Here is a 27887-nt window from a genome sequence, read left to right as displayed (position 1 = left end):
CAGATAAACAATAGGGAGATCTCTGCTGTTCTTCCTGGAGGGAAAGCAAAGTAGACACCACAGAAAGCAGGTTGAACACTGATGTTTACTAGAGCAGGAAAGGATGAGGCAAAAAGCAGGTAACCAAAACCCTCCACAGCCCCAGGCAGTGCAGGTCGCCTGGCCCCATGCTCTGGAAGTCCAGCTCCATCAGCTCAGGCGAGATCTTCACTCTGCCCACCCTTCCAACCTGGTAGGAAGCCCATGGTGGGGAGGCGCAGTCTGTACTCGAAGCTCTTGGCAGGTTAGGAGAACAAAGCAGCCCGTGCATTCGCCATCAATCCCCACGGCAGCCTTGGCCATGGCCACAGTTCACAAGGTCTAAAGACATCCCTTTCCGCAGCTGAAAAAAATAAATGAAAGGAGGAGTCTCATCCCAACCCGGCATTATCCAGGCCGATGCTTATCACAGGGCTTTCCGGAAAAGAGGTAGAAAATTATGTTAACATGATGTTGATTTTTTTTTTAATAAAAGGAGCAGAGGAGGGAAGAGGAGGTGGAGAAAGAGGACACTTAGGAGGAGGAGGAGAGGGAGGAAGCAGTCACCGAGATGTCGCTTCCTGAGCACACCCTATGCTGTGCCAGGGAAGCGCTGTTTTCCATGTGCTGACATTGTTTTATTCTCTCCCAAGGATATTTTTCATTGCTTTTTTTTTTAAGGGAGAGAAATAAACACCTATGCAAGAGAGAAGCATGATCAGTTAGTTGCCTCTCACATGCGCCCAGACGGGCAACCAAATCTGCCACCTAGGCAAGTGCCCTTACATGGAATCGAACCTCCAACCTTCAGGGTACGGGACAACACTCCAACCAACTGAGCCGCACTGGCAGGGCCTGTGCATCAACTTTTCAATGCTCAGAACCATGACATGAGGAAGGAGCTCTCACTATTCTCATTTTACAGGTGGGGAAACTGGGAGAGATGTTGGGTGATTTTTCCCAAGGAGAATCACGACCTGAATGCTTTCGGGCTCCCAATTCCAAGAGGATACGTCCCTTGAGCTTCCTTGTCTTCGTGTAAATGGAGCTGTTTGGAGTGAGGCCTCTGTGGAATCCTGTGTTCTCCAGGAACCAGCCCCACCCCACCCCCCCAGCTCACCAGGAAGGCCTATCCTCCCCAGAGGCAAAGGCTTCAGTTGCCCCTTGGAGGGTGCTGCCATGAAACTCACTCAACCCCAAAACCACTCCTTGTGCCTGGCCTGCACAATTAGGGAGGCATTTACTGTGCGCCAGGCTCCGTAAATATCATTATTGCCCCAGTTTAGAGATGCAGAAATGGAGACTCATGATGCGTGGGTCACTGGCCAGCAGTGATCACGGAACACTGTGGATGGCTCGTTGAAACGCGAGAAAAACATACACAGAGACAACCAGGTCCTGTGGGGGAATAGGAACAGCAGGGCCACTCCTCACGTGGGGAGCGCCTTGGCCACCCTCTCTCCTGGAGGGCGCCTGCTTGGCCACCTCCCTGGTGGGGAGAGCGCGCTGTTCCCCCTCTGGAGAGGCTTTTTATTGGTTTCGTTTGCATAAGAATTCAGGTAACGCTCCTTACTCATTGCTAGGAAGGATCAAACAATAGATAACAAGGAAGTCTAAGGGTCTATTTTGAGTCAGGGTCAAAGAGCTATAAGACTTTTAAGGAACTAACTTCCTCTTTGGACCCTTCTCATTCAACTGAGAGCATTCTAAACAAAGCAGGTTTCACAGGAGTTTACTTGTTCTTTCTTAGGCCCGATCACTCGGGGAACCGCCCTTTTCAGCACAGAGCTACACCACCCTGTCATTGTTTCAGGGTTAGGTGGAGCAAGAGAAGTGAGATAACCAAGAGATAAGGACATTTTCTCCCAAATGATGAGGACTCAGGCTTTGTCAAAGCCGAGAAGTGAGGGTCTATCATCCCTTTTTGCTGTAGCCCCCAAAGTCCTTTTGGGGGCCTCCCACGTGACCGTGCCTGTCTTAGATCGTTCCCCCCTTGGGGAATCTTACCTGTCTTTGGCTAACCGACCAAGCTTTGGGGTTCAGTTATGAATGAAGCAGCGTTCCTGCCAGGGAGATAAGCTTTTGTCTCCTTGCTGGCTTACAGTCCAAGGCCACACCCTCAGCCTTAGCCTTGGTGGGGTTACAGCTTCTGATACCAGGCAGGGTGGTTCCCAACAGACTCAGAGAAGTTAGGCGACTTGCCCAAGGCCACACAGAGCAGGAATACAGAGAGTCTGCCTGAATCCAGAGTCCGAGCTCCTAACTGCTCCCCAGTTCTGTTTCTGAGGAAGCCAAGTGAGCACTTCCAGTGCTGGAGGACCAGGGTTCCTGGTGCAGGGGTGACAGCAAGCTCTGCCGGAGAACAGGCTCCAGAAGCCGGAAGAGCGAGAACAGGGATGTCAGCCCACCGCCACGCCTCCAAAGCAGAACTTCTGTGCCCATGAACACCCATGCACAGGACCCTGCAGTACCGTCCACACAGAGCACACAGAACTGGAGTGGCCAGAAGACTGACACACCAACCGCCCAGCACAAGTCAGCAGCATTGTCAGGCTTAGTTAGCGCCACTGTGAAACGGGGTTAGAATGCATGCCCTGAAATGACACAGGGGTCTCAAGAGGACCAAACGAAAGAATTTAGGTGATAGCACCCTGAAAATTACAGAGTGATACTCTGAAGGGAGTGGTCCCGTGTTAATTCGCAGTAGCACAGAAGACCAAGGACATGAGATTCCCCTTAACCAGGGATGACACACTGCCACATTCTCTCCTGTCCTGCTTTGTCCACACGTGTTACAGAGGAGGAATGACATTCACTAGGCTTAACCTCGGAAGGGATTTGCTGCTCCATCTAATAGGATTTGGAGAGGGGGAGGGGAGAAGCCAACTGCCTCCTGCAGGCACACAGTGCTGGGGGAGGGAGCAGGCGTGGGGAATGCTGAGCAGTCCAGTTCCCGCCTGGGACTGCAGGACCAAACCCAGAGGAAGAGCAAAAGGGCAAGCACGTCCCCAGCCTGGACGGCTAGGAGAAGGCAGTAAGAAGGTCACTGCTCCCCATGACAGTGGTGAGGATTGTGACACAGGCTTCCAGTTGAGCCCAGGGGTGCTGACTCCACCTGAACAGACCCAAGACTCCACAAGGCACATTTGTCCAGATTTGTATTCCAGGGTTACCTTTCTGGACAGCAATTAGGGTCACATCTCTCCTTGACTTGGAATCTCCTAATGAGGGCCAGGCACCCCTGGGTGTCCCCTGGTCCCTCTCAGCCCGACAGCCACCGAAGTCTCCTGCCTCACTCTTCCATCCCTCCAACCCATATCCAGCCAACTAGCTGCTTCCCCTGCTGTCCCATGCTGGAAGGCCCCTGGGCCCTCGCACAGGGGTCCACCACTGGACACTGAAGGCCTGGGAGAAGGAACGTACCGGAGGCTGGTCCAGAGCCCTACACGGGGTGCACCACGTTCCTGTCACAGTGGGGCTTGCAGTGCGGGTTCAGCCAGTGCTCCAGGAACTGCTCCTCTGCGCGGCGCTCCAGGCGGAGCAGGTGGTGCATGTACTCCTGGCAAAACAAACCCACAGGGAAGACAGGCTTTTCCACGGTGCCAGCCAAGCTGCTGAAGCCGCCGCTGCGGTTCTGAGGCAGGGCGCCGCCCGCCGGAGGGAGGAGGAACCCTGCGCCTGTGCCTCTCGGTAGAGACCAATCCGCCAGATCCAGTCAGTGGGCAAAGGGAAGAAATCTGACATCGCCCAGGCTGAAAGGCGCCTGCGTCCACAGGAACTGGTGAACACCGCTGATGGACGGAAACGCCAGCCAGCCAGCCACCTTGGGAAACGGTTGCCTGAAATCCAGAGATCGCGCTCCCCATTTACACCCTAGGGCAGGGGTGTCAAACTCATTTTCACCGGCAGCCACATCAGCCTTGCAGTTGCCTTCAAAGGGCCAAATGTCATTTCAACTCCTTAACAGTTAAGGAGTAGTTACACTTATACAGTCCTAAAATTATTTCGGCCCTTTGAAGGCAACCACAGGCTGATGTGGGCCCCAATGAGAATGAGTTTGACACCCCTGCCCTAGAGCACTGTCCCTCAAACTTCATCTGTCATCAGAATCACAAAAACACAGACTGCTGGGCTCCGCCCCCAGACTTTCTGATTCAGTGGATCTGGGGCGGGACTTCAGAATTTGCCTTCCTAGCAAGTTCCAAGCCAATGCTGATGGTGCTGTTCAATTTGAGAAACTCAAACCAGAGAAATTCTTAACTCAGAGGTGTGTAGAAGGTTGTACATAGCAGCAATAAATCTGTAGCAGCAAAACACTAGAGCCATGCCAAATGTCACTGACAGGAGAAAGGATAAATAAATTATAGTAGTGGATTAAATTATTCCACGTCGTGGAATTGTTACAGAAAAGACGACTCAGACGGCCTCGGAGTTTGTGAAGTGGGGTCTTATTCACGCATGCGGACCCGGAGGAGATAAACTCCAAATTCTAGGCCCCGAGCCCAGTCTGGGGCTTGCTTATATACTCGCTGTAAAGGCAGAGGCCGGAGAGGGGAGGAGCGCAGCTTCCGGCGGGAAGCGGGTTACCGAAGCAGAATGCGGAAGTCGGCGCGCCGATAAAACGGTTGCTGCTCCGGCTTAAGAGGGCGGTCTACCTAACATGGCAGCCATCCAGGCAGTCCTGCTACATTCCCCCCTTTTGATGCTATAAGGTGCTTTTACCCCTTTAGCATCACTATATATATACCTGGCTATATGGCTGAGGTGCTGGGGAGGGTTGCAACTGCTGATACTGGTGTTGGTTGGTACTGCTGGAGGGCTAACACTTTGGCAGCTGCCCTACAAGTCACCGGGGCCTCCAGGTGTTGGACCAAGGTCCGGAGGATGCAGGGTCCCATATGCCTGACACCTCCGGGTCTGGTACTTCATGGTCCTGGATGTTACTCTAGTCTAGTATACCTTCCCTCCCCAAGTGCAGAGGGATTGCTGTGGCTGAACACAACCCAATGGCATGTCAGTGGAGGAGCTGAAAGCTGACCCTGGGAGATAGTAAGAGACCACTCCACCACTGAGCATAATCCTACACCCGGGGGTACTACATTTGCAGGCTGGGGCTGAGACAGAGGCCGAGTTAGTCAAGGGAAGCATAGAATAAATCCAAATGCAGAGACCAAACAAAGATAAACTATTCCTAGGGTGATCCGCTCCACGGGACTCCATTCCGCAGGGGCCACAGTCACTAGTCCAATTCCCAATACTCCTGCAAAGGTGCCAATTAAAGTCAGGTGCCCTGCGGAACAATGGTCCATTCCTTGGTGTCTTCTTTACTGGCTGGCATCCTCCGGAGCCTCAGCGTGGGTAGCCTAGGTGCAGGCCCAGTCCTCGGATCCTCAGGATCTGCTGCTGCTTTGGCCCGGTTGTGGTGGATCCAAGGGGGGATTCCTGCAACTCTAAGGGCAGTCGGACTGGTTAGTAATACCAAGTGTGGCCCGGTCCACACGGGTTGGAGCGGTTCTTTTTCCAATCTTTTACCCATACACAACTTCCTGGTTTACAGGAGTGTGCTGGCCCCCCTCGGGGTGGGGGTCCCTGGCCCAAACCAGCCCCATTTATCTTCCCTAAAGTTTCCCCTAGCTTCTTAAGACGTTTTGTCTGTCCTAGTTCACCTTGCAACCGGAGTCCCCCCTTTTGTACACTGAGAATTGGGGGAGGTCTCCCAAAAACTAACTCGTATGGAGTATATCCTGAGGGGCTAGGGGCGTTTCTAACCCTAAGCAATGCTAGCAGCAGCAAGTCTGTCCAGGGCAGTCCAGTTTCCTGGTAAGATTTAGCTAAGGTTTCTTTAAGAGTCTGGTTCATCCCCTCTACCTTCCCAGAACTCTGGGGCCGATAGGCAGTGTGTAGTTTCCACACGATGTTCAGAAGCTTGGCTGTTTCTTGGATGATCTGTGACACAAAGGCCGGCCTGTTGTCACTTCCAATGGTCAGAGGCAATCCGTACCTTGGAATGACCTGTCTCAGGAGGGCTCAGATGACTTCCTAGCTTTTCTCCGTCTTGATGGGGAAAACCTCAACCCATCCGGAGAAGGTGCACACGATTACCAGGAGGTATTTTAACCTTTGGCTAGGCTTGACTTCAGTAAAATAATTCAGCCAGGCGCTTCAGCAGCGTGTGCATCCCCTCACAGCACCGTTCCCGGGATGGGGCCACCAGGAGGAGGTCGTCCACGTACTACAGAATCATCAGGTCTGGCCCCCTCTCAGTGAGGGGCTTCAGGTCTCCTGCTAGGGCTTCCCCAAATAATGCTGGGGAGTTCTTTAATCCCTGAGGCAGTCTAGTCCAGGTCAATGGAGTCTTGACTGCAGTATGCAGGTCTTCCCATTCGAAGGCGAAAATGGGTTGACTGGAAGGTGCCACAGGAATGCAGAAAAAGGCATCCTTCAGATCAAGGCAGGTAAACCACGTTGCTGTTGGGGGAAGCTGGCTCAGGAGGGTGTACGGCTTTGGGACTACCGGGTGGAGGGTGATGGCTGCTTCGTTGACAGCCTGCTGATCCTGGACGGGCTGTTACCCACTCCTGTCTGGCTGTCATCATGGGTCTGGGCAGGTGTGGCCCCATGTCATTGAGCCAATCTTCTCCAAGCTCCCACGCAGGTGCTGTAACTTGGGGGACCTGCCCCCCAGTCACATCTTGGGCAGGGGGGGAGTCTCTTTCCATCCCCCTGGCCCAGAGCATGGCCACAGCTATTCAGCATATCTAAGTGACCAGCCAAAGGCTATAGGTATGTCAAAGGACTATGCCATGGATTAACTGTAAAGCTGTTGCTGTACAAAATGACCCTGCATGTTCTTGCTCTGTGTGTCCCTTCCCCCAACTCACACCTGTGGGGGAAGGGGTGAAGACATCTTAAAATCTCCTGGGCATCTTGAGTTCTGGACCCCATTTTAAATGCCCATTTGGGGTCCCCCCCTCTTCGCTGTACCCTGTAACAATCCCTCCTTTCAAAGATACACCCACTTTAAATTCTTTTAAAGGACAATGGACAAAAGTCTTATCTTCTTGTAACTACTTCCAGCTGGACATGGACATTGTCCTACCTACCCATGGGTCAGGGGTGCCCTGAAGGGGAGGGGGGGTACAGCACAGAGGGAGTCCTTCCTGTAAGGGGAAGGACCTTACAGAATCCTGGTCAGTTGGCTGTCACAAGGAAGTCACAGGCTTGGTATCCAAAGGCTGGCATTATTGGGCCGTTGGCATCCTGGTCATATTCTGGAGATGACAGATTTGGAAAGAGTTGGAAGACACAATTAAATCATAACCACTAAATGACAAAGGCAGGGCCTTAGGTAAAGAATGGCTTATCTGGAGGAAGGTGTTCAAGGCATGCTACACCTATCCAAAACTCTTGTGGCCCATTATACTTCATTCGGGCTGAGGGGAGTTTATTAGGACTTCCCTCCTTTCAGACATCTGAACCCTTTCTGTCCAAGTCATCAAGACAGAAAAGGGAAAATTGGTTCTAAAGTGAAGCCCATAGATCGCCCAAACCGTTCACCAACCCAGCCACTTAGTTCAGCCAAACCATTGAGTTTCAGGGGGCGACGATGAAAAACAGGCTCCTTAAGTGAGGCCTATATTGCAACCAATCACTCAGGTAATGAAGTCATAGGCATACGCCCTATGAAAACGGAAGAGCACACAGGTTAATTCACACAATAGTCCCCAAACAAGTCTCTGTGCCTGTGAGACTGTCTGTTGGGAAGACGTTAAGTTGCAAGGTCCTTCCTGCAATGACATTTAGCAACGGCAATTTGACAGGTCATCCACACCTGTAAATCATACATCTTTGGTGATATTACAAACCCAAGTTTCAACTTTGAAATGAAAACAAACTCTCAAGATAATTAGCTGTGCCATTCTGATGTCCAATACTGAGCATTGTGATTTTCCCTGAACCACAATTTTTCTCCTTAAGATCACCCTCACTGTTATTAAAGGGACTACGTTGAGTCCAGCTTTTAATGTTGACTGTTCGTTTGCATAAACACACCAAGAGCAGCCTGGATCACTTATGATCTTTAAGTCTGCTTTGATAGAACTCACACAGGGAACTTTTAGATTTTGACTTTAGAGTCCACCCCTCGGGGCACAGAAGCAGAGCCATGCATCTGTCATCTGGCTTCACCTGTACCAGTTGTTTCACTCAAATCCTTGAAGCTTCCATTGTGCCTACAGGTTCCTTTCTGGCCATCTTTCAGAAAAACAACCTTCGTTCCTTCCCTGGAAAGACTGCCATGAACCACACAACCAGCCAAAGTACCAGGCTTTTCTTGTGGGCTTTCACTGGCTTCACAAGTCAATCCCAGTTCCTCAGGGCTTTCTGGTAATGACCAGAACCCATACATGCCTCCATCAGATGTGATGTTCCAAAGTCTTGGTTAACAAAACCACTATTAGCAACTGGTCTTATTGGTTTTACGCAAAGAAACCTTATGTCATCACCCACTCCTTTTGAATGCCAAATTCTGGAGGGATCAGGTAGGGAGCAAAATACAAAGTGTGAAGGAAAATCCTTTCCCTTCTGATATCCACAAGGCTTCTCAAAACTTTCACTTCCACAGACCTTCTGCAATATTCACAAACCCTCTATTATTTCTTTCATACACCTTCTGATATCCACCAAGATTGCATCTCCATGCCTTATACCTTCAATTACTAACACCACATAATTCCTTCCTAAAACTTTCACTTTTCCATTTATCTTTACAGTTTCCCATTTACTTTCCTAGAGTGTGAAGTTTCAACCTTCCCTGGAATCCGCAATTTCCTTTTCAGAGCAGATACAGAGCAAAATCCAAAACACAGAGTTCCAGAATAATACACAGGTAGAAGCATTCTCTTGCACCACTATGCAGCCATTAGTGCCTCGCAGAGACATGCTCCTTCAGGTCCGGTCTCATGGCAGAGACATGCTCCTTTGCCTCTGGCTGAAGCACTCGTCAGCCCCAAATGACCCTTCCTGGGTCCCGAGTGGCAAAGGCATGCCCCCCAACCGGTTACAGGTGACCTTTCTTAGGTCTTCAGATACAGGCTTCTAATCAGAAACAACCAAACATGAGAAATTTGCTCTTTTCCCACAACACCACAAAACAGGTAGTTCAGTTTTCTTTTACTCCAGGTTTAAAACTTTCACATCCTTTATACATATTTTACTCACCCAAATTTAACCATTAATCTCTTTTAATCCTGGTTCCTTTCCCACACTGGGAAGGACTATATTTAAACTCAGCATGTGGCAGCCGCAAGTCCCTGGCACTGCAGGTACCTTCCACTAAAATTCCCTAGGTTTGCAGGGGCACCCTGCAGCTTTCTGAGGTTCAGACCCTGCAAACAACCTACAGGTCAGATGCTCACCCTTGGACCTCTGTTCATGACCTTCAGAACCAGATACACAGAAAAGCTGAGTGATGTGGTGCCCACACAGCAGCAGCATACAGCCTATAATCTGAAGAGAGCCCTTAGTCTGGCACCTTGCCTAGTTCCAAAATGGAGAGGCTCTCACGTGGCCCGTCATCCAAGATGGCGACGCTCATGCATGCAGAGTTATCCAAGATGGCGGCACCCACACATGCTCAGTCCTCCATGGTGAGGTACTCATGTGGCTCCTCCTCACTTTACCCAAAATGGTGGCGCACCCACATGGCTTGCTGTCCTATCTCCAACATACATGCAATTTCGTACTCTGGCAGAACTCCCCCTCCCCACCATGATGAATTCTCCCGATCGGCGCTGGCAGACAAGGGAAGGGACTCTCACGTTGCCCGCCTGGCCTCCCCACTCCCGGGGCACATAGGTTCTGTCTTAGCTAAGGCTGCCCGTGTAGAATTCCGGTTAAACTCCCAGCCGTTATGCTGTATGACAGACCGAGGAACCACAGATTAAGGCTCACTCACGCTCCGTAGGCTTCCGCCCGTGGAGCAACAAACACAGTCATGCACACAAACACACCGAGTGTATCACGTTCCCACCCGCCCGACCTGTGGGAGCCCTGCCTGGGCCTTGCGGCCTGAGGGGTGATCAGTCCCTCCTTCCACCACAAAGGGTGGGCCTGGTCTCGGGCTTCTGGTCCCTAGGGCACTTACCACATTGGCACCTTCTCATATTCCACCAGTTCGCACTCCACCAGCCCGGAGCAAGGATCGCTCAGGAGGCCGAGCCTGCAGAGACCGGGATGTTCAGGACCCAAAATCACCGGGGCTCGTGCGCCTCCTAATCACCGCGGGGGCCCCACCAGCCGCCCCGAGGCCGCCTTCACCGCAGGCAACAGCCTGCTCGCGTGAGTCCCTGCCCACATGTTACGGAAAAGACGGCCTCGGAGTTTGCGAAGGGGGGTTTTATTCCGGCACGCGGACTCAGCGGAGATAAACTCCAAATTCTAGGCCCCGAGCCCAGTCTGGGGCTTGCTTATATACTCGCTGTAAAGGCGGGGGCTGGAGAGGGGAGGAGCGCAGCTTCCGGCGGGAAGCGGTTACCGAAGCAGAATGCGGAAGTCGGCGCGCCGATAAAACGGTTGCTGCTCCGGCTTAAGAGGGCGGTCTACCAAAGATGGCGGCCATCCGGGCAGCCCTGCCCCAGAATAGTATGCGGCCATGAACATAAATGAATTCCAGCTACACAAAAAAACACGAGTGAGTCTTAGAAATGCCATGTTGAGTAAGAAGGGCAAGTTCAAGAAGACATTTATTGTCAGGAGCCGACCAACAGCTGACCTTTGACACAGTCGGGTCGGGTGAGACCCATCTGCACAGCAGAGGTGACTGTGGCCGGATCTCCTGTCTGTCTCCTCTTGTATGCCTGTCCCTGCTAGCAATAGGTGGTGGGGGTTTTAGATACCTGTGCGTTATAACAAAAAATCTGCACGATGCCTCTGATCTGCGGGAAATGACTTGCTGACCACAGAATAGAGACCCCTAGCAACCCTAATGCTGCCTGCTTCCCCCACCTGGGAAGTTATGGACAAAATTAAACTATGGGCAGACCAACTGCCAGAATGCTGAAGGAAGCTGTTGCTAGGGATGTTTCTTAGGGAGTCGCCACCTGAGAGCTTAAGATTTATTAGAGCCACTGCCCCTCCCATACCCTGGACAGGAGTGTATAGAATCAAGGAGTTCTAGTTGAGAATAATAACATGGAAACAAACACAAAACATGGCCCCTCCCCAAGATGTATAAATCCAAAAATATAGGCCAAAAATTAGTTATTTGATCGAGATAAATTTAATTTTAATGGATAAAAGTTGATTTCTATATACCCATAAATCACTCCTTGCACCCTTTTAATTTAGATCAATTCCTAGAATTTTAATAGATACCTAGTTATTAATTGGCACCTGAAAGTTTGTGCCTGTATAACTTCGTTGGCTAACTGATTAATGACCCTCTTGGTCAAAATAACCTTTGTTTAATATGGGTGATCTGTGGGACTTCCTGTACTTTTCGCTTATTTCTTTGTTTAACATGATTGATCTGTAAAATCTTCTGTGTTTTTAGAAATTATTTCTGTGGTAACCGTTACTGTTTTAATAATCACACTATGCATTGAATGTTGTATAACATCCCCTATAAAAATAAAGATTGATTTTTCTCGGTGAGTCAGTCGAGCCCAAAAAGCCTGGCTGTCCTCCGGCACCCCACCAGGTGTCTCGACTCAGTCTCTTCGCCTTAGCCATGCATGCTTCGGGGACCCTGAGACCCCGCCGAGGCTGGACCCCAGCAATTTATAGTGTGGCACCATTTTTATAAAATTCAAAACATGCACAACTAATAATGCATTAGTTATGGCTGCATGCATTTAGGATAAAATCATCTTTTTTAAAAGGCAAGTGATAACTGTAAGAAAAGCTTAAATTGCTATACTATTATCAAGTAAGTAGACTTTAAAAGACTTTAAAACCTCCCAGAGAAACTCGTTACTAAGGATTGAGGGACATTTTGTAAAAGCAGGCTGGTAGTTCCTCAAAGTGTTGAACATCAAGTTACCATGTGACCCCCCCAGTTGTGCACCCAAGAGAAAACTTATGCCCACAGAAAACCTTGAAAACATGTTCATAGCAGCATTTTTCATCCGAGCCAAAAAGTAGAAACAACCCAAGTGTCCATCATGGATAAACGGGCGAATGAATTGTGGCACGTCCACAAAATGGAACATTATTTGGTCGTGAAAAGGAATGAAGCCCTGATCCAGTCCACACCGCGGACGAACCTTGAAAACACTACACTGAGGGGAGGGAGCCACCACAAAGAGCCACATGCTGTAGGATTCCGTTTCTATGAAATGTGGCGGGTGCTGCGGGCTGACGTGTCCACCACAGAAAAAGCAGCCAGTTGTCCGCCGCCAACCATCTCTGGGACCAGCATCTCTCTCTCCCTCTCTTTCTCTCTTTCTCTCTTTCTCTCTTTCTCTCTCTCTCCCTCTCTCTCTCTCTCTCTCTCCCTCTCTCTCCCTCTCCCTCTCTCTCCCTCTCTCTCCCTCTCTCTCCCTCTCTCTCCCTCTCTCTCTCTCTCAAGGACCCAAACTGAAACACACACCATCCTCCCTCTAACTTGACTCTTTCATCGTGACATGTTGCATTCCCACCAGCAGAGATGAGAGTTCCCGTTGCTCCATGCTGCTGCCAGGATTTGGTGTTGTCGGTGCTCTGGGTTTAAAGCACTGCCACGGATGTGTGGTAGTGGCTCACTGATATTTTGATTTGCCTTTCCCCAGGGACTTGTGGTGCGCGGCACCTTTTTTACATGCCTACACGCCATCGGCAGATCTCCTTCGGTGAGGTGTCTGTTTAGGTCTTTTACCAGGGTGAGTTTCTAAAATGTAAAAGATGAAAATGGCCTTATTAGTTTTATTTCTGTTATAACAGTGATACACATTGCCATTCTGAAATTATGTAAAATAAAGAAGTGAAAACTCCCTCTTCCTTTTTTGTCTATATCTTTGTTCTGTTGCCAAGCAATGTTTAAAAAAAAAAAAAAACAAAGCAAACCATGTTGCTTCCTTGCTTAAAATACTTGAATGGCACCTACGGGGCTCAGGAGGAAGTTCTGATTCCTTGGCGTGGTTTGCGGGACTGTCTGTAATCCGGCCTCACCCACCTCCGGAGCCTCTTCCATCACCAGCAACCCACTCGAGCTTTGCACGCCACCCCTCCCTGAAGAGGCCATGTTTGCACATCAATCTGAGCTCACGTTCTTCCCTCTGCCTGGAACTCCCCTCTGCCTTCTCTTTGTCCTGTCTCACTCCTACCTGACTTTTCAGGCCTCCACTTCGATGCTTCTTCCTCCAGGAAGCCTTCTCAGGTTCCCTGTGACTCCAGAGCCCCCTGCACTTCCCCTGGTATAGCTCTGGGGGTCAATCTGTGTAGCAATGATTTCCCCCTGAGAGTAGGGACTTAGCTGGCCCACATTATATATTTTAATGGGTGGGCTCCACTATTAGCATGCAAACTTCATGTTTTTTCCCCAAAAAGAGAGTAGACGGAGATAGGAATGACAGATTCTAACTTGGAGGATGGACCTTACGGACATGCCCTTGAAAGAAGTCTGGGTGCTGCAACCACAGGGTGCAAACCATCACGAAGTGTGCGTGAAGCAGATCTGTATGGACGTCGTTGGGTGACCCCGAGCAGCAGGCCATCGGCCAGAGGAGTGGTGTCTCCCTTGGGAAAGAAGTCATATTTGGTAATGTTTGTACAAGATTAAGTTATTTTCATGTGTACAGATATCACAAAAACCCTAAATCATGAAAACCCTTCTATGGTACTGATAGAGTTTTAATAAAGACTCCAGTTTAGAACTTTACATTTCTAGGTTTCTAGAAAACCCTCTAGGGAGTCTGCACTCTATAGTAAGTATAGCTGTGTTCAAAATTTTTCATGACTGTGCAAAAGAACGAATTAGGAGGTATCCAATTTTCCTGAATTTTTTTTTCTTTTCCCCTAGGACTCACGAAGTTTGAATTTGTTTTGATTATTGTTGTTGTTGCTGTTGTTTTAAACTCATTGAGAGGCACCCCGAGTCCTAGGCACGGCATCTCTGGGGCAGCCACAGTAGGAGCGGGTGGTGAGAAGGCTCCTCAGGGGACCCGGCAGCGGTGCCCGGGGGCGTGCCGGACTCCGTGGTGAGTCTTGGACTGAATCTTGCCCTGTCCTGCCTTTTCTGGGGAGTGTTTGGCCAGAAGAATAATAATTGGGAGGAACAGAAAGGCAATGTGGAGTCTTATAAATAAGAAACAAAGACTTCCCAGCACATAGCCTTACTCACTTCAACTGTTCCTTGTAAGCAGTGCACTGAAGGAACCATGTTGCCGGGCAGTATGGTGGAAAGGCGAAGAGGTCTGGGTCTGAGTCTGGTTCAAAGCCAGACCCTGCCAGTATTGCTCTCCTCCAGCCTCAGTTTGTCCACTTGCAAATGGGGGTGACCCTAACACTTATTTCATGGGGTTGCCAGGATTCAATGAAATGATACAAATAAATTACTGTGCCAGACGCTGGCTAGGTAGCTCTCCTGGTTGGAGTGTTGTCCCTATGCTCCAAGGTTGCAAGTTTGATCCCCAGTCAGGGCACAAATAAGAATCAACCAACGAATGCATAAATAAGTACAACAAATAGACATCACTCTCTATCTATCTCTCTATCTCTATCTCTCTATCTCTCTCCCCCTCTTCTGTCTCTCTCTCTCAAATCAGTAAATAAATAAGTAAAATTTAGAAAGACTGGAGCATGTCTTCAGGTTGTGCATTGAACACCTCTCCCATCAACTAGTCCACAGGAAATTTTCAATAAATGCCTATTGAACAAAAGGCTAAGTGGATGGCCTCAGCGTGTGGTCTGCCCCCCCACTTGGGGGTCTACGAGGTCCAAATCCTTTCCAGAAGAACACTAAAACACTAGTTGCCTTCTGATGGTGTGCACGGACGGATAAAACTCGCACCCCCACAGAAGCCAAGTCAGTGGCACCGGCCACCCTAGCAGTTACTGTATCCTTCACCATCACACGCTCACAGGTTAAAGTAGAAAAATAAATATAAAATGCTCTTGAAATGCCAGTTTCCCCAGAGAACGCCCCAGTGAACCAAGTCGAAAGGACATGGCAGGAAGCGCACCGGCTGCACGAGCGAGCGCTGTGGTTTCCCTGAGGAAGAGCCCTCATGGCCCTTGGCGTGAAGGGTGGAACCGGCTGTGTTACGTTCTCGTGTGGCAGATGTCCTCTCGAAAATGAGGAACGTGAGCTTGTCACTTCAAGGAAGACGGCAGACAGGACTTGACACAAAACGATAAAAATTCAAGCTCCCGAGGGCAAATTCGGACTTTAGAAAAGTTGTATTTACTCCCAGAAGCCTGACAGCTTTTCAATACTTAAAGACTTTCCTGATGAGGGTGGTGGGGATGTTAACAAAGGTCACCACTGATACACCGTACTTACAAGTATACCTCTTACAAGTATATGCTTGTTCGCATTCTCACTCATTCAATCCCTGTCCCACTCAACCAACGTCCAACTGTCTTTTTGATGATAGCGATGAAGGTATATCTGGTGCTTAGCACATAATAGCACCTCAATAAAACTCACTAGCAAAATACACAAATGAGTGAATCAATAAGTGAATCGACTGTCCTTTCTCCATCATCTTACCAAATCCTCCTTGGAAGGTTCCCCGGTCTCTGTGTCAATCTGCCCAGTACAATGGCCCCGTCCAAAGGCCCGTGTGTATTCCGCACTCCTCAGCAGCAGCTGAGATCACAGTGGCAGAGCAACAACCAAAACGCGCGCACACAGGGAGAAAGAAACGAGCACCGGTTTCCATGACATTTCACTATTTATTTAAAACGTTAGGAAAATAAATATGCCACAAAGGCCTACCAGCGATCATTAGTCAAAGATGAAAAGCCAAACTGCAAATCTGCTGAAAACCACAAACTCAACAATTGTGTTGGCTGAGTTAGCAATGACCCAGCATTAATGATAATCTCAAATGTTCCTGGACCAAGAGAGAAGAGCTGGATGGAAAATAAAGTTTAATTTTCTTAGATTCCTTTCTTCAAGGGGGAAAAAAAAACTGAAAACAAAACAAAAACCGGTATCTTCTGTGTTCAATGCCAAGGGTAATCACGGAGGTAAATAACTTCTCAGTAATTAATGCAGAAACGGGCAGTTCTCCTTACTTCTGGCCTTGGAGCGGTATAATAATCAAATTAAATATCCACCAGAACCTGATCTCAGCTGAGAATCACAAACTGGACAGTTCATCTATCAAAGAGGGAACCTCTCATAAGACGGCAGAATCCTTCCAGGGACATTTGCAGGGAAGGAAAGGTCCATCAACATTTGGACGAATTATTTTGCTCATCAGTGAAAGCAAAGTAGTCACACAGGCAGAGCGGTGGCTCTGAAGTGGACTGCACTGGGGCGCTGGAAGGCTGAGCTAAACGAAGGCAGGTCCGTGATGGGCACAATTTACATCTCGGTCACTCCAAACTGGCCTCTGAGAGCACGGGGAACAACAGGGTAATGGAACTACTACATCCATTTGTCAAGGGGCTAAACATGAAAGCATATTTTACAAAGACGACTTACAATAAAGCTAATATGATTTATACTTTCCCAACGAGAACATTCCTTAAAGGAAGGCAGGCCAAAGTGGAAAGCATATTCCCAGGACACACAAGTGCTTACGAAAGACATAATTTTAGCTGGGATGTCATCCTTTTGAAGAATTTCCAGGCTTCACCCCAACGGTTGGCAAATAATTTCTTCTCTAAAATTTGAGATGATTAAGAGAAGTTTAATGAATTTAAGAGAGGCAGTAGGAAAGACTTCTATGAAACAATCTCCAGATTCTGTGGCAGAGCTGTGTCTTGTAAAATGTCTCCCCAGGAGAGAGGCAAAGAAAAGAATGGAAATGCGTTTAATGAGCATTTAGTAAATGTCAAATATTGTGCATGGTGCTGGGGACCCAGGAGTGAAAGGAACAGTCCATCTGCTTAAGTAGTTTAGAGCAATCTAGTAGGGAGACGGAGTTATTGGGGTTTTTTAAGTCAAAAATAGCAAGCTTGTGCTGTGACTGCGCCGCAACAGGGATGCTCTAATTCATGGGTTGCGGGGGGGGGGCGTCGAGATCAGAAGAGATGGGCATAGAGGCAGGAGCTGTAAGAGGAGAACTCCAAACACACCATTGCTCCAAACAACCTCCTGCTTCTCCTCAGAGGCTCCTCATGCCAGTGCACCGCCCCAAGGTGCCCACACAGACACCTGCGAGTCATTCTTGGTCCCGGTCCCTCCCTCACGAACCCCGCTGTCCCACCCCAGAACTGGCCGACTGGTCTCCAGGTTACAGCACCATAATCATGCTCCCATCACAAAACCTCTACTCAGTGCCTTGGACAAGAGAGTAAATTGATTTTTTTTAAACCTTTTGGGAAGCAATTGGATGATAAATACCAAATGGTTTTAAATTATTCATATCCTTGGACCCAGTAATTTGTTTTGGGGGACTATGTCCTTAGCACAGAATTGAAAATATGAAAGGTGCTTTAGAATGAAAATGGTCCAGAGTGTTGTTAATAATAGAAAAGTGGTGGAAATGATCCAACTATCTAACAAAAGAGGGTAATTCAGCATCATTTTGGTATAAGGAGTTTATAATAACAGGAGAAAGTATGTTTGTTATAATATCAAGAGGGATACAAAATGGTAGCATATGATCCCATTTTTTAAAAATATACACAAAAAGACTAGACAATACATCAAAAATGGCAAAGCTGCCTTTGAGAAGAGGGAGTAAGATTACACCAGATTTTTTTTCTTCTTGTGACTCTTTCTTGGTTCCCAATTTTTCTATAATAAATACGAACAGCTTAAATTTCAATATGTTGTTTAAAATTCAAACATTGACTATAAAATTCCCTAAATCACCACCTGCAATTCTAGTCTCCTCCATGTGATGATCCAGTTAACGTTCAACTGATTACACTTCTAGACCTACTTCTAGACATGCACATCCGTGTAGACGGAACTATTAAATATATAGTGCTGTTCTGTGTGTGTCAGGGGGCTGGGGCCGATGGGGGAAAGAAAGAAGGGAACACTGAGAATGGAGAGGAGGGGCGCAGGCACAGTAACGGAGACAGGCATTGCAGGCAAAGGGAACCCTTTGTGAAAGGATGCTGAGACCAGAGACGGAAGATGCTGAGACCGGAGAGAGGACGGCCTGGCTGCAAAGCAGTGGGAAGTTCTGGGCAGCTGGAGCATAAGCAGCCTCGGAGGAAATGGTCAGAGCGGTGGCTTCGAGGCTGAATCGTCTCTCAGCCAACACTTGGCCTTCATCCTAGAAGCAGTGAAGAGCCACAGGGGTTTTTATTTTGTTATATTTTTCTAAAATAATCTGTTAAGCTGCTGCTTTTAAAAAGCAAGATAAATGAGAGCCTAGCCAGCGCGGTTCAGTCGGCTGGAGCGTCGTCCCGTAATCAAGAGGCCACCGGTTTGATTCCTGATCGGGGCACGTGCCCTGGTTGTGGGCTCGATCCCCGCCTGGGACGCATGTAGGAGACAGCTGATCAGTATTGTTTTCTTTCCTCTCTCTCCCGCCCCACCCCTAATGGAAATAAAATTAACCTCTGAATGATTAAAAAGGAGAGCTGACAGTATTACTGAGTATCAGGCCCTGTGCCCAGCACTTTGCATGCGTTCCCTCACAATGAGCCTATGAGGTGGGTTTTATCATCATATCGCACTTTGTAGATGAGAAAACTGAGACTCGGAGGGTTTAAGCAACTTGGCCAAGATGTGATAGTTGGGAAATGGAGAGCTGAGATTCAGACCCGACAATCTGCTGCCTTGACCTTAACCACTCTCCTATGTTGTTTTTGTGACAATTATAGATATATTTATTGAAGATAAAAATGAAGTCCTGACCAGTGTGGCTCCGTTGGTTGGGTGTTACCCCACAAAGCGAAAGGTCACTGGTTCGATTCCCAGTCAAGGCACATGCCTACCTGGCAGCTTGGTACTGGTCGGGCACGTATGAGAGCCAGCTAATTGCCGTTTCTCTCTCACATCGAAGTTTCTCTCCCTCTCTTCCTCCCTCCCTTCCCTCCTCTCTAAAAATAAATAAATAAAATCTTTTTAAAATAATAAATAAAAATGGAGTATACTGGGTTGGACAGTGTCCTCCTAAAATTCATGTCTACCTAGACCCTGTGAACGGGACCTTATTTTTAAACGGGGCCTCGCAGATGTGATCAAGTTAAGATGAGCTCACACTGGATTCGGATGGGCCCTAGGGCCAGCAACGCTGCTCTCCTCAGAAGGAAATGTGGACACAGGGATGCACAGGGAAAAAGGCCGTGTGAAGACAGCTGCAGAGACCAGAGTGATGCAGCTACAAGCCAGGAAATGGTAAAGATTTCCATCACCCACCAGAAGCTGAGAGAGAAGCATGGAACAGACTCTCCCTCAGAGGCCCCGGAAGGAACCCATCTTGCCAACTCTTTGATTTCAAACCTCTAGCCTCCCAAACTGTGCGAGAATAAATTTCTGTTGTTTCGAGCACACTAGCTTGTAGCATTCTGTTATGGCAGCCCCAGGAAACTAACACACCAAGTAACAGCACAACATAGGAAGACCCAAGTATAAATTCACCCCGAATCTCACCATTGAGAAAATATGGTCATTATTATGGGAGTGGTTCCAGGCGCCTGGGCAGTTTGGCAATTTGACAACTGAGCAGTACCCTCTGACTCAGCGATTCCTATTCTCACCATCAAACCCAGTGAATTACACACGTGTGCAAGGACCTTCATCCCCAGTGGAAATGACTGCAATGGCCATTGTTCCAGGAAGGACTGAATAAACTGAGTTGTAATAGGTCTTAGTCTGTTGGTGCTGCGTTAACAAAACGCCACAGACTGGGAGGCTTGTAAACAGCAGAAACGTGTTTCTCACAGCTCTGGAGTGGAAGTCTGAGACTCTGAGAGTCTGAGATCGGGATGCCAACGTGGTGGGGCGGGGCCCGCTTTTGGGTCGCAGACGCCTTGTGTGTCCTCACGTGGTGGAGGGGGAGAAGGATCTCTGTGGAGCTGCTTTTATAAGAGCACCAATCCCATTCGCTGGGAGCTCTGCCCTCATGACCTCACACATCCCAAAGGCCCCCCCCCCCCAAAACCATCACCTTATGAATTAGGATTTCAACATACAAATCCAGGGGGTGAGGGGATGCAAATATGCCAGGCGTGCCATAATACATGTGTACTGTGCTCCCGTTAAAAAGGAGCTGCAATGAAACAGACTGTCGCAGGAGAAAAAGCAAGTTGCAGTGGGGACAGAGGGAGTGGACAGACATCCAGGGCCTTGTAGGCCACCATAGGACTATGGGTTTTGTTCAGAGTCAAATGACAAGTCACTGGAAAGTTTTGCACAGGGGAGGGGGCCTCTAGTGTACATGGTTAAGAACAGACCCCATCTGCTCTGTTGGCAGAAGACCCTGAGGGTCCGAAGAGGAAACAGGAGACGGAGTAAGGTAGGACTGCCCAGTCCACTCTAGGGATTGTGGCGGCGGCAGTGAAGGATGAGAGGGGGTCCGAGCCTGGATTTGGGGTCCACACAACCAGAAGGAAGTGGCACACCTAGCACCATGCAGCAGGCAAGGGCAGCAGCTGTTGCGAGGGCACGATAAGGAATCCCACTAGAGGCTGTCAGGCCTGAACTGCCTGTTAAACGTCCCAGTGCAAACTGTCAAGCGGGTAGTTGCAACAGGGGTCTGGAGCTCACGGGAGAGGTCAGGCTGGAGACAGGAGGGTGCGACCATCAGCCCAGAGGTGACACAGAAACACTCAGGACTAGACAAGGTGTAGGACAGAGCCCTGGAACCCTAGACATTTAAAGGACTGTCAGGGGCTAAGAATCTATCAAAAGAGAGAGAGCAGCAGAAACCACAAAGCAGGAGGAGAAGCAGGGGGTGGGCACAAGAAGGGAGAGAGATCGATTGTGTCAAAACAAAGCAGCCCAGGGCTGGCTCCTGGTCCCCAGGAGCTGCAGCAACAAAGGCCAAGAGGCGCCTCTGCAGTTGCCTAGGTCAGCACTCCTTAACCTTCAATGTGTACCCAGGTCACGGGGGTCTTGCGGAGGGGCAGCATCGCCTTCGGGAGCTGTGGGGAGGAGCCTGGAGCTCTGAGAGCCTGGAGGCTGGTCTGGGACCCCAGTTCAGTCACACGCGTTTAGACCCAAACCCCGAAAATCAACATGCACACAGTCATGAGTGAGGACATGTCCAGGGAAAGCTCAGCATAGGTGTTCCACCTTCCTCCCTCTAAATACAAACCCGCCCTTCTTCCCACACAGCCCCGCCTCCATCAGTTCCCCCAGGTGATTTCCCCTCCATCACGCTCTTGAGGCTTCCTTGCACCCAGAGCGTTCCACAGTGTCTTCAGGAACCAAAGCAGCGAGTCCTAAAGTAGAACCCAAAGTCTCCCACCCTGAAACCTAGACGTCCCAGATGGGATGTCCCACCAGAATCCCAGTCCGCCGGGAGTGTATACCCCATCCCTGTGCTGCTTGGACCCCAACACCCCCACATCTCTGAAGGCTGGGGGCTGTGCTTCTCCTGAATTCATCTCACAGCCCCTCTCTCCACCACCGCAGCTTCCGGATTCGAGCGGTTCCCTTGGTCATTCGTCAGCCACCTTCACCCCACACCTGCCATCCCTCATTCCTCCAAAGAGCTGCTAACGTGAGGGTGCTGTGTCTAGCAGGCTTTTTCTAAGGTTTGGAGGTTGCAGAGGATAGTAATGGCTCAAAGCAAGAAGCAACTCCAAACTCAGGCATTGCCATAAAATTACTATCATGTACTTCCTACCACAGGGAATGCCTCTGAGTGCCTATCCTGCCACCTGCCCCCTCCCCTCCTCTCCCCCCAACCTCCATCACATCCCCCACCACTGCACCTTTCATCCTCTTCCTCCCCAGCTGCTTTCATAGCTCCAAAACCCCTCTGATTCTTCCCCAGAGTGTGTCTCCCTCTTGGTCTCTCCCCACCCCCACTGGGGCCTTACCTTCCACCAGCGAGGTGCCAACCAGGTACTCCCAGTCTTCTGGGTGCAAGCCAGCCCTTCCCAAATGCAGGGCACACCAGCAATCCTTCCGATAGCGTTCTGTCCCTCCCACCAGAGTCAGAAAAGAACACGTGTTGCGAGAAATCAGCAAAGTACATCCAATTCCCTAGCCCCGAACCTGCTTCCAAAAAGCCTGTAGTTCCACAGAAGCCAACAGCTGCTAATATTTAAGCCAAGTGTCAAAGTGAGAAACATTGCTTAATAGATACACTTGGGGAGAGACCACTGCAAATCTTCACACTTGTTTTCTTTTTGAATTCTTAATACCCCCGCAAAGCATCATTTGTTCCCCGCCGCCCCCCCCCCCCCCGATCCGTGGCCCTCCCTCTCAAACAGGGTGTTGTTTTGCACAGGCCCTCCGAGGGGGAAAGCAGAATGAAACAGCCCGACTTAGTCATCTCTCGGTAATTTCAAGTTGGTAACGAGTGCTCGAGTCTCTGGGCTCCGCGCCCAAGGGCACCCACGGTCCCCCGAGGTCACTCCCTCTGCTTATTTGTCCCAGCCCACCTGTCTGTCTCCTGGGTACCATGGCAAGGAGGTGCAATGGTGTGTCCAAAAATGTCGCTTTCCATTTACCGTGCATGGGTATCTGAAGGCCAGCGTTTCAGAGGCCGAGTCCTGGTAAACCAGCGCTAATCACATTACTCCCTGCTTAAAGCCCCTTGACAGCTCCCGCGGAACAGAGAACAGAAGTTGGCTCCATGCTGACAGCTGGCCAGGGCCTTCCAACCTGCTCTGAGAGGGCCTTCTGTGGCCAGTGCATACAGCACAAATCCTCAAGTCAAGGTCGAAAGGGGAAGGCAGGGAGCTCAGGGGCTGGCAGGTAGAAGTGCTTCATGGGCTCACGTCCTACCGCACAGGGACGGAGGAGCCAGGGGTGTGAGGCCCCTTGATTCATGGAAACAGTGCCTTCCCGCCTCCACCACTGAGAGCCCCCAGGGACCCTGGAGCCAGGCATCCTGCCCACACCCACGCCCACAAACCCTCAGCCCCCATGCTTGACCCCCACACTCTTTTGGTTCCCCCTAACCTCCCGAATTCCTTCACGGCTCCCTCAGGTTCCTCTTCCTCTGCCCACCCCTGAGCGTGGGTGTCTCCAGACTTTAATCCAGAGCCTCCTCCCTTCTCTTCTCACTGCTTCCCAGACCATCTGTGTAAAGTCCCAACCCACCATCCCCCGGCCCTACTTAAAAATCCTTCAATTGTCCTCCACTGAACACAAGACAAAGTCCAATGGACTCCAATCCTTCTTGGCCTTGCCCCCGCCCACCTCCCAGCGCCCTTCCTCCCCGCGCTCAAACATTCCGCGCCCCCTCTGATTTCTTCTACCAAAGGAAACACAGCCACGTCCACCCATGACAGCCAGAAGGCCTTGATTGTGTCTAAACCACACCGTGCAACAGTCATGTGCTGAGTTCTCTGTTTCTGCCACCAAACTCTGAGCAGAAACCCAGGCAACGACCTACAGCCTCCACGCCTCGCCGGGACCCTGGTACTTAATACTCGATGGAATCGTTGCTGTTTGCTGAATACTGTTCTGAGTGTCTTCCTAGGAATTACTTTACATTAACCTCACAAAGCAGTTGTTTTCCATTGTTACTTATCATTGTGATTATATTAGTACAATAATGTAAGTAATAGTATTTGTTGTTACCCCCGTTGTATAGATGAGGGTCCCAAGACGCAGAAATGTGAGGAAACACCCCCAAAGTTGCACAGTTACAAAAGGGGGCGAGGGATTCGAACCCATACAGGCCGCATTCTTCATCACTGTGTGTGATACACCATCTTAACAAAAGCCTTTCAAGTGAGCTGATCAAATGATCCACACGGTTCTGCAGGGAGTAGACATAAATGCTGTTGCAGGTCCCTCTAGACCCCGACAGGGAGACACGTGAGAAGGGGGTGAACTGGGAGCCCAGCTGAAGGGGGCGCAGGGTGAGAGGTCAGCCCGGGGCACAGACGCAGCTTCCCAGATGCGCTCGCTTCACCTGGGTCACCGTGACTCACCCTCCCCCGGGCAGGACACAGATGACAGGAATGCCATTATTCCCGTGACTCAAAGGGAGGACAAGCCAGGCCACAACTGGCCTGGAGCCAGTGTGGCGGGTTCTAGTAACACCCATCAGGAGTCACAAGATGGAATGGAGATGGGGGGGGGGGGGGGGCGGCGCCTGTAGACTGCACAAACCCAAAGGGCAGAGCTGAGGCCAAAGACCAACATCAGAGGCACAGGGTAAGGGCAGAGCCCCACAGGCCGCTGGGACAGAGATCCCGCCTGCCCAGAAAGGGGGTCATTGAGCAAGGACGCTGGTCCAGCGGCCCTGCGCCCAAGGGCAAGACAGAGAAGGTGGGCTTGGCACCAGCTACAGGGCACAGCTCCCTAGCTTCCCGTGCTAGGGTGCCACCAGCAGCCGACTCAGAGTCCCAGGCCGCACCATGAGTCCCACTGTCTGCACTCTAAATACTGTGTGAGCGGTAGGTAAAGGAACCTGCCCTTCCAGGGGAGTTGAGGCATCTGTGAGAGGTGGAGGTCACCTTACGCCTGAGTCTCCTTGATCCTGCAGCCCCCCCTGGGCTGGGACCAGTACGCACTTTGGTTTCCGCTGGAAGGAAACGTTGAGCGGTGGCACTTTCCCTTTAAAAAGCCCGAGCCCAGCACTCACCCGCATGGGCTCGTCCCGGAACCCGGGTTTGCTGGGCCTGTCCTGGCGCCTGGACCGCAGGAGCTGTTTGGCCTCCCTTTCCGTCACAATCGGGGAGGCCCCTGAAAAAGTCAGGACAGGGCCTTAGGGACGCTCGGGGCACATGAGTTCACAGCGAAAGGCGAATGATTAGCAAGTTCAATTTCGGACAAAACACAAAAGTTCTTTCATGAGGACCTGTCCCAGAGGACGTGGCATTCCAGACGGCTCGAGAGGAATTCCAAATGGTCTCTAACATGGTTACCTCGGGACCAGGCTGCACGGCTCAAACGTCTTCACCTATCGCAACGGCCCTTCCTCTGGGAGTGGGTGTTAATTCACTGTTTTTTAAATCGTATTTTCTTCAGTTCTCTGGTCAGTGTGTCTCCCGCCGCTTAGGTTTGCTTTGTGGGATCTTTTTAAATCCCAGCACGTTAGGTCAAGTTAAAGTTGTTATTGGAAGACCCTCCGTGACAACAAGATTATGTTAAACTTGATCATCACGCATGGTCCCTCGAAAGAGATATTATGATAACATTGCATTAAGTTTTGACGATCACACACAAACTCTAAAAGATATCATCAAATATGTCTACCAAACATTGGTAATCTCTTATGAACTTTAAAAAAAGGCATAGTTGAAGATTTATCAGCATTTTTGAGAGTCAGTATTCCTACACATTGAAATATTAAAAAAAGACTTTTTCCCTAACGATAGCAATTCCAGGTGCCTACTCTAAGAAAAAAAAAAGTATTGAATTATTATACACTATGCACTTATATATACTTACACAAATAACATGCATCTTATTTGAAATGAAAAAAAGAACACCTTAAGAGCATTAAAATAGACTTATTTCGGTTTATCACGTGAACAGAGAGAGAGGCTGCGTTTCTGGAGCCCACGCTCACCTGAGAAGAAAGCCAGTAAGGCCAGAGCGAGCGCCAGCACGAGGAGCGTCTTCATCCTGCCTCGGATCCTCTCGCCGCCCGCCGCGCGCCCGCCCGCCCGCTGCAGAATGGGTCGCCGCCTGGGGAGCCAGCCTTCCGGAAGGAGGCGGAGTCCAGCCCAAGGCTTCTTTCTGCTCTAACAGCGCTTACCGGGTGACGCTAAGGACATCTGACACTGAGTTTTTAGTATGACCACGAAAATATTTTCCTCCGAATTCCTGTAAATGTTCATCCTGGGGCAGGAAGTTATCCCTCTGTTACGACTTTCAGAGCTTGAACCTGAGAAAGTGACAGGTGAAATCCACGTCACTTAAACAGATACATACACGTCGTCATCCAGGAGTTCGCGTTTTCATCTGTAGCTTCAGTGTAGCGCCCGCTGCTTCGCTGGGCATTAGTGATCTCTTACATCTTCCTGTTTTATGGCATTTTCCCAAAGCCCATTCACCAATCTAATTTGACTTTCTCAATAAATTCAGAGGCAGGCAGCGAAACTAGCAAGGAGCATAAAAAGGATGAAAAAATATTTTTAGCTGATGTTGAAGCCATGAAAGAGGTGAGGCCAGGGTTCCGCTCCTGGCCTCGTCTCTTGCTAGCAACGTAACCGTCAGTTTGTCACTTACCTTTTCTGAACTTCGGTTTCCTGTAAAAAAGGAGGTAACAGCACCTGTCCTGTGGGGTGTGATTCGAACGAGGAATGAGGTATGAACCGCATGGCAGCCAGTACTGCCCACTCTTCTCCATCTCCACTTCACAAATAAGGAGGTGAGATTCAGGCAGGTGAAGCCACATCCAAGGTCACACATCACAGTAGAGCCAAGTTCTGTGTCTCTGAAGCCTAGTGCCCTGCCTGTGAAGCCCCCAAAGGGCCTGGTGCACTGTGCTGTCAGTAGACTGTGTGCAGCCTTACTCCACACTCGTCATTGTTACAAAGGATAAAATCTCAGTAAGCCGAAGTCCTTTTACACTTACCTCACCTACCACTGTCACATGAAGAGACTGTTAAAAATACGCCTAGGAGGTATGTGGCATTTTCTTTGGGATAAAATTCTCAGTTCAGAGACATGATCTGATGTTTCTGGCGTTCCTTTGCACGCTCAGAAGAAAACAACGCTCTGTCTACAGGTATCCGAGTTCACTAATGCTGTGTAACTGATACTAAACATAAATGCTCTGCCCCGCTGTTGGTATAAAGACAGTCAGAAGGGCTTGCAAGCAAGAAAAAAAAATCATGCATTGTTAGCAAAGTTGCCTCGGGTGTTAATTTGCCCAAAATTAGATATTTGGTCTTATGTATTTTGTCGCTAGTAACATCCTTCTGTGTTTATAAATTTTTCAGTAACTGGAGCTTTAGGGTCATTATTTTAGAAACATATATTTGCCACATTGACCGTCCTGCTGTTTTCAGATGCATCGTTGATGGGCTCATTTCTTTTCCTCTTTGTGATCGGATCAAACACTGACTATACTGTTTTGTTATATCGAATAAACATCTTCTGTGGACCAGAAGAAAACTTGGACCTAGCTACAAGTTTCTGGTATCCAAAGTAATTTTACTCTAAAGCATTTTTTAATCCAGTAACTTTTGTCTATATCGATGCTTCCAATAAAAACATGATGTGAAAAAAAAAAAGGAAAAAAAAAAAAAAAAAACCATGATGTGAGCCGTAGATGCAAACCACATGTGTAGCTTACATTTTTCTAGTAGCCACATTTTTAAAAATTAAAAATCAGGTGAAACTTTGTCTATTATATTTTATTTCACATGAAATATCCAAATATTATCATTTCAACATGTAATTAAGATAAACAAATTATTAATGAGATATTTTACATTCTTTTTTTTTTATATCAAGTCTTCAAAGCCCGGTGTGTGTTTTACACTTACATTTCAAGGGCTCAGTAGCCACATGTGGCTTGTTGACACCACGCTGACCAGCATGGGTCTAGATCCTCCCACCTCTACTGCCACCACCCCAGGGCCAGGCTACTGTCACCCCTCACCCAGGCCCCCAAATGGTCTCCCAGCTTCCCTCCCTGTTTACTTCAGTCCGTTCTCCGTGCAACAGCAAT

At 49.3% G+C, this 27887-nt stretch overlaps 1 protein-coding gene across 5 annotated transcripts; it reads right to left on the bottom strand.

The window, feature by feature from the left end:
* Positions 1–66: 66 nt before the first annotated feature.
* C8H17orf67 (chromosome 8 C17orf67 homolog) lies at positions 67–27887 on the bottom strand. Of its 5 annotated transcripts, none has more exons than XM_036033704.1 (5): positions 27703–27887; positions 25965–26093; positions 24846–24946; positions 3442–3577; positions 67–382 (listed from the first exon to the last, which is right to left on the bottom strand). In XM_036033704.1, exons 2-4 carry the CDS (start codon positions 26044–26046, stop codon positions 3461–3463), a joined length of 300 nt encoding a protein of 99 aa, XP_035889597.1. In that variant the 5' UTR covers positions 26047–26093; positions 27703–27887; the 3' UTR covers positions 67–382; positions 3442–3460. The 5 variants fall into 5 exon arrangements, with proteins under 5 accessions (XP_035889597.1, XP_035889594.1, XP_035889596.1 ...); XM_036033701.1 differs by having other exon boundaries at positions 67–457; positions 27703–27875; XM_036033703.1 differs by having other exon boundaries at positions 67–460; positions 3445–3577; positions 27703–27875.

This window comes from Phyllostomus discolor, chromosome 8 (assembly GCF_004126475.2).
Source record: "Phyllostomus discolor isolate MPI-MPIP mPhyDis1 chromosome 8, mPhyDis1.pri.v3, whole genome shotgun sequence".
NCBI lineage: Eukaryota > Metazoa > Chordata > Mammalia > Chiroptera > Phyllostomidae > Phyllostomus > Phyllostomus discolor.
The sequence above is the reverse complement of the archived record's forward strand: the minus strand, read 5'-3'. Positions and strand labels throughout refer to the sequence as shown.

Excerpts from the sequence above, each read along its gene's own strand:
- C8H17orf67 (XM_036033704.1), bottom strand. The coding sequence starts at position 26,046 with ATGAACATTTACAGGAATTCGGAGGAAAATATTTTCGTGGTCATACTA. Across the intron at positions 24,947-25,964 it reads GATGTCCTTAGCGTCACCCG|GGGCCTCCCCGATTGTGACG; the intron begins GTAAGCGCTGTT and ends TGACTTTTTCAG. Across the intron at positions 3,578-24,845 it reads TCCGGGACGAGCCCATGCGG|GAGTACATGCACCACCTGCT; the intron begins GTGAGTGCTGGG and ends TTGTTTTGCCAG.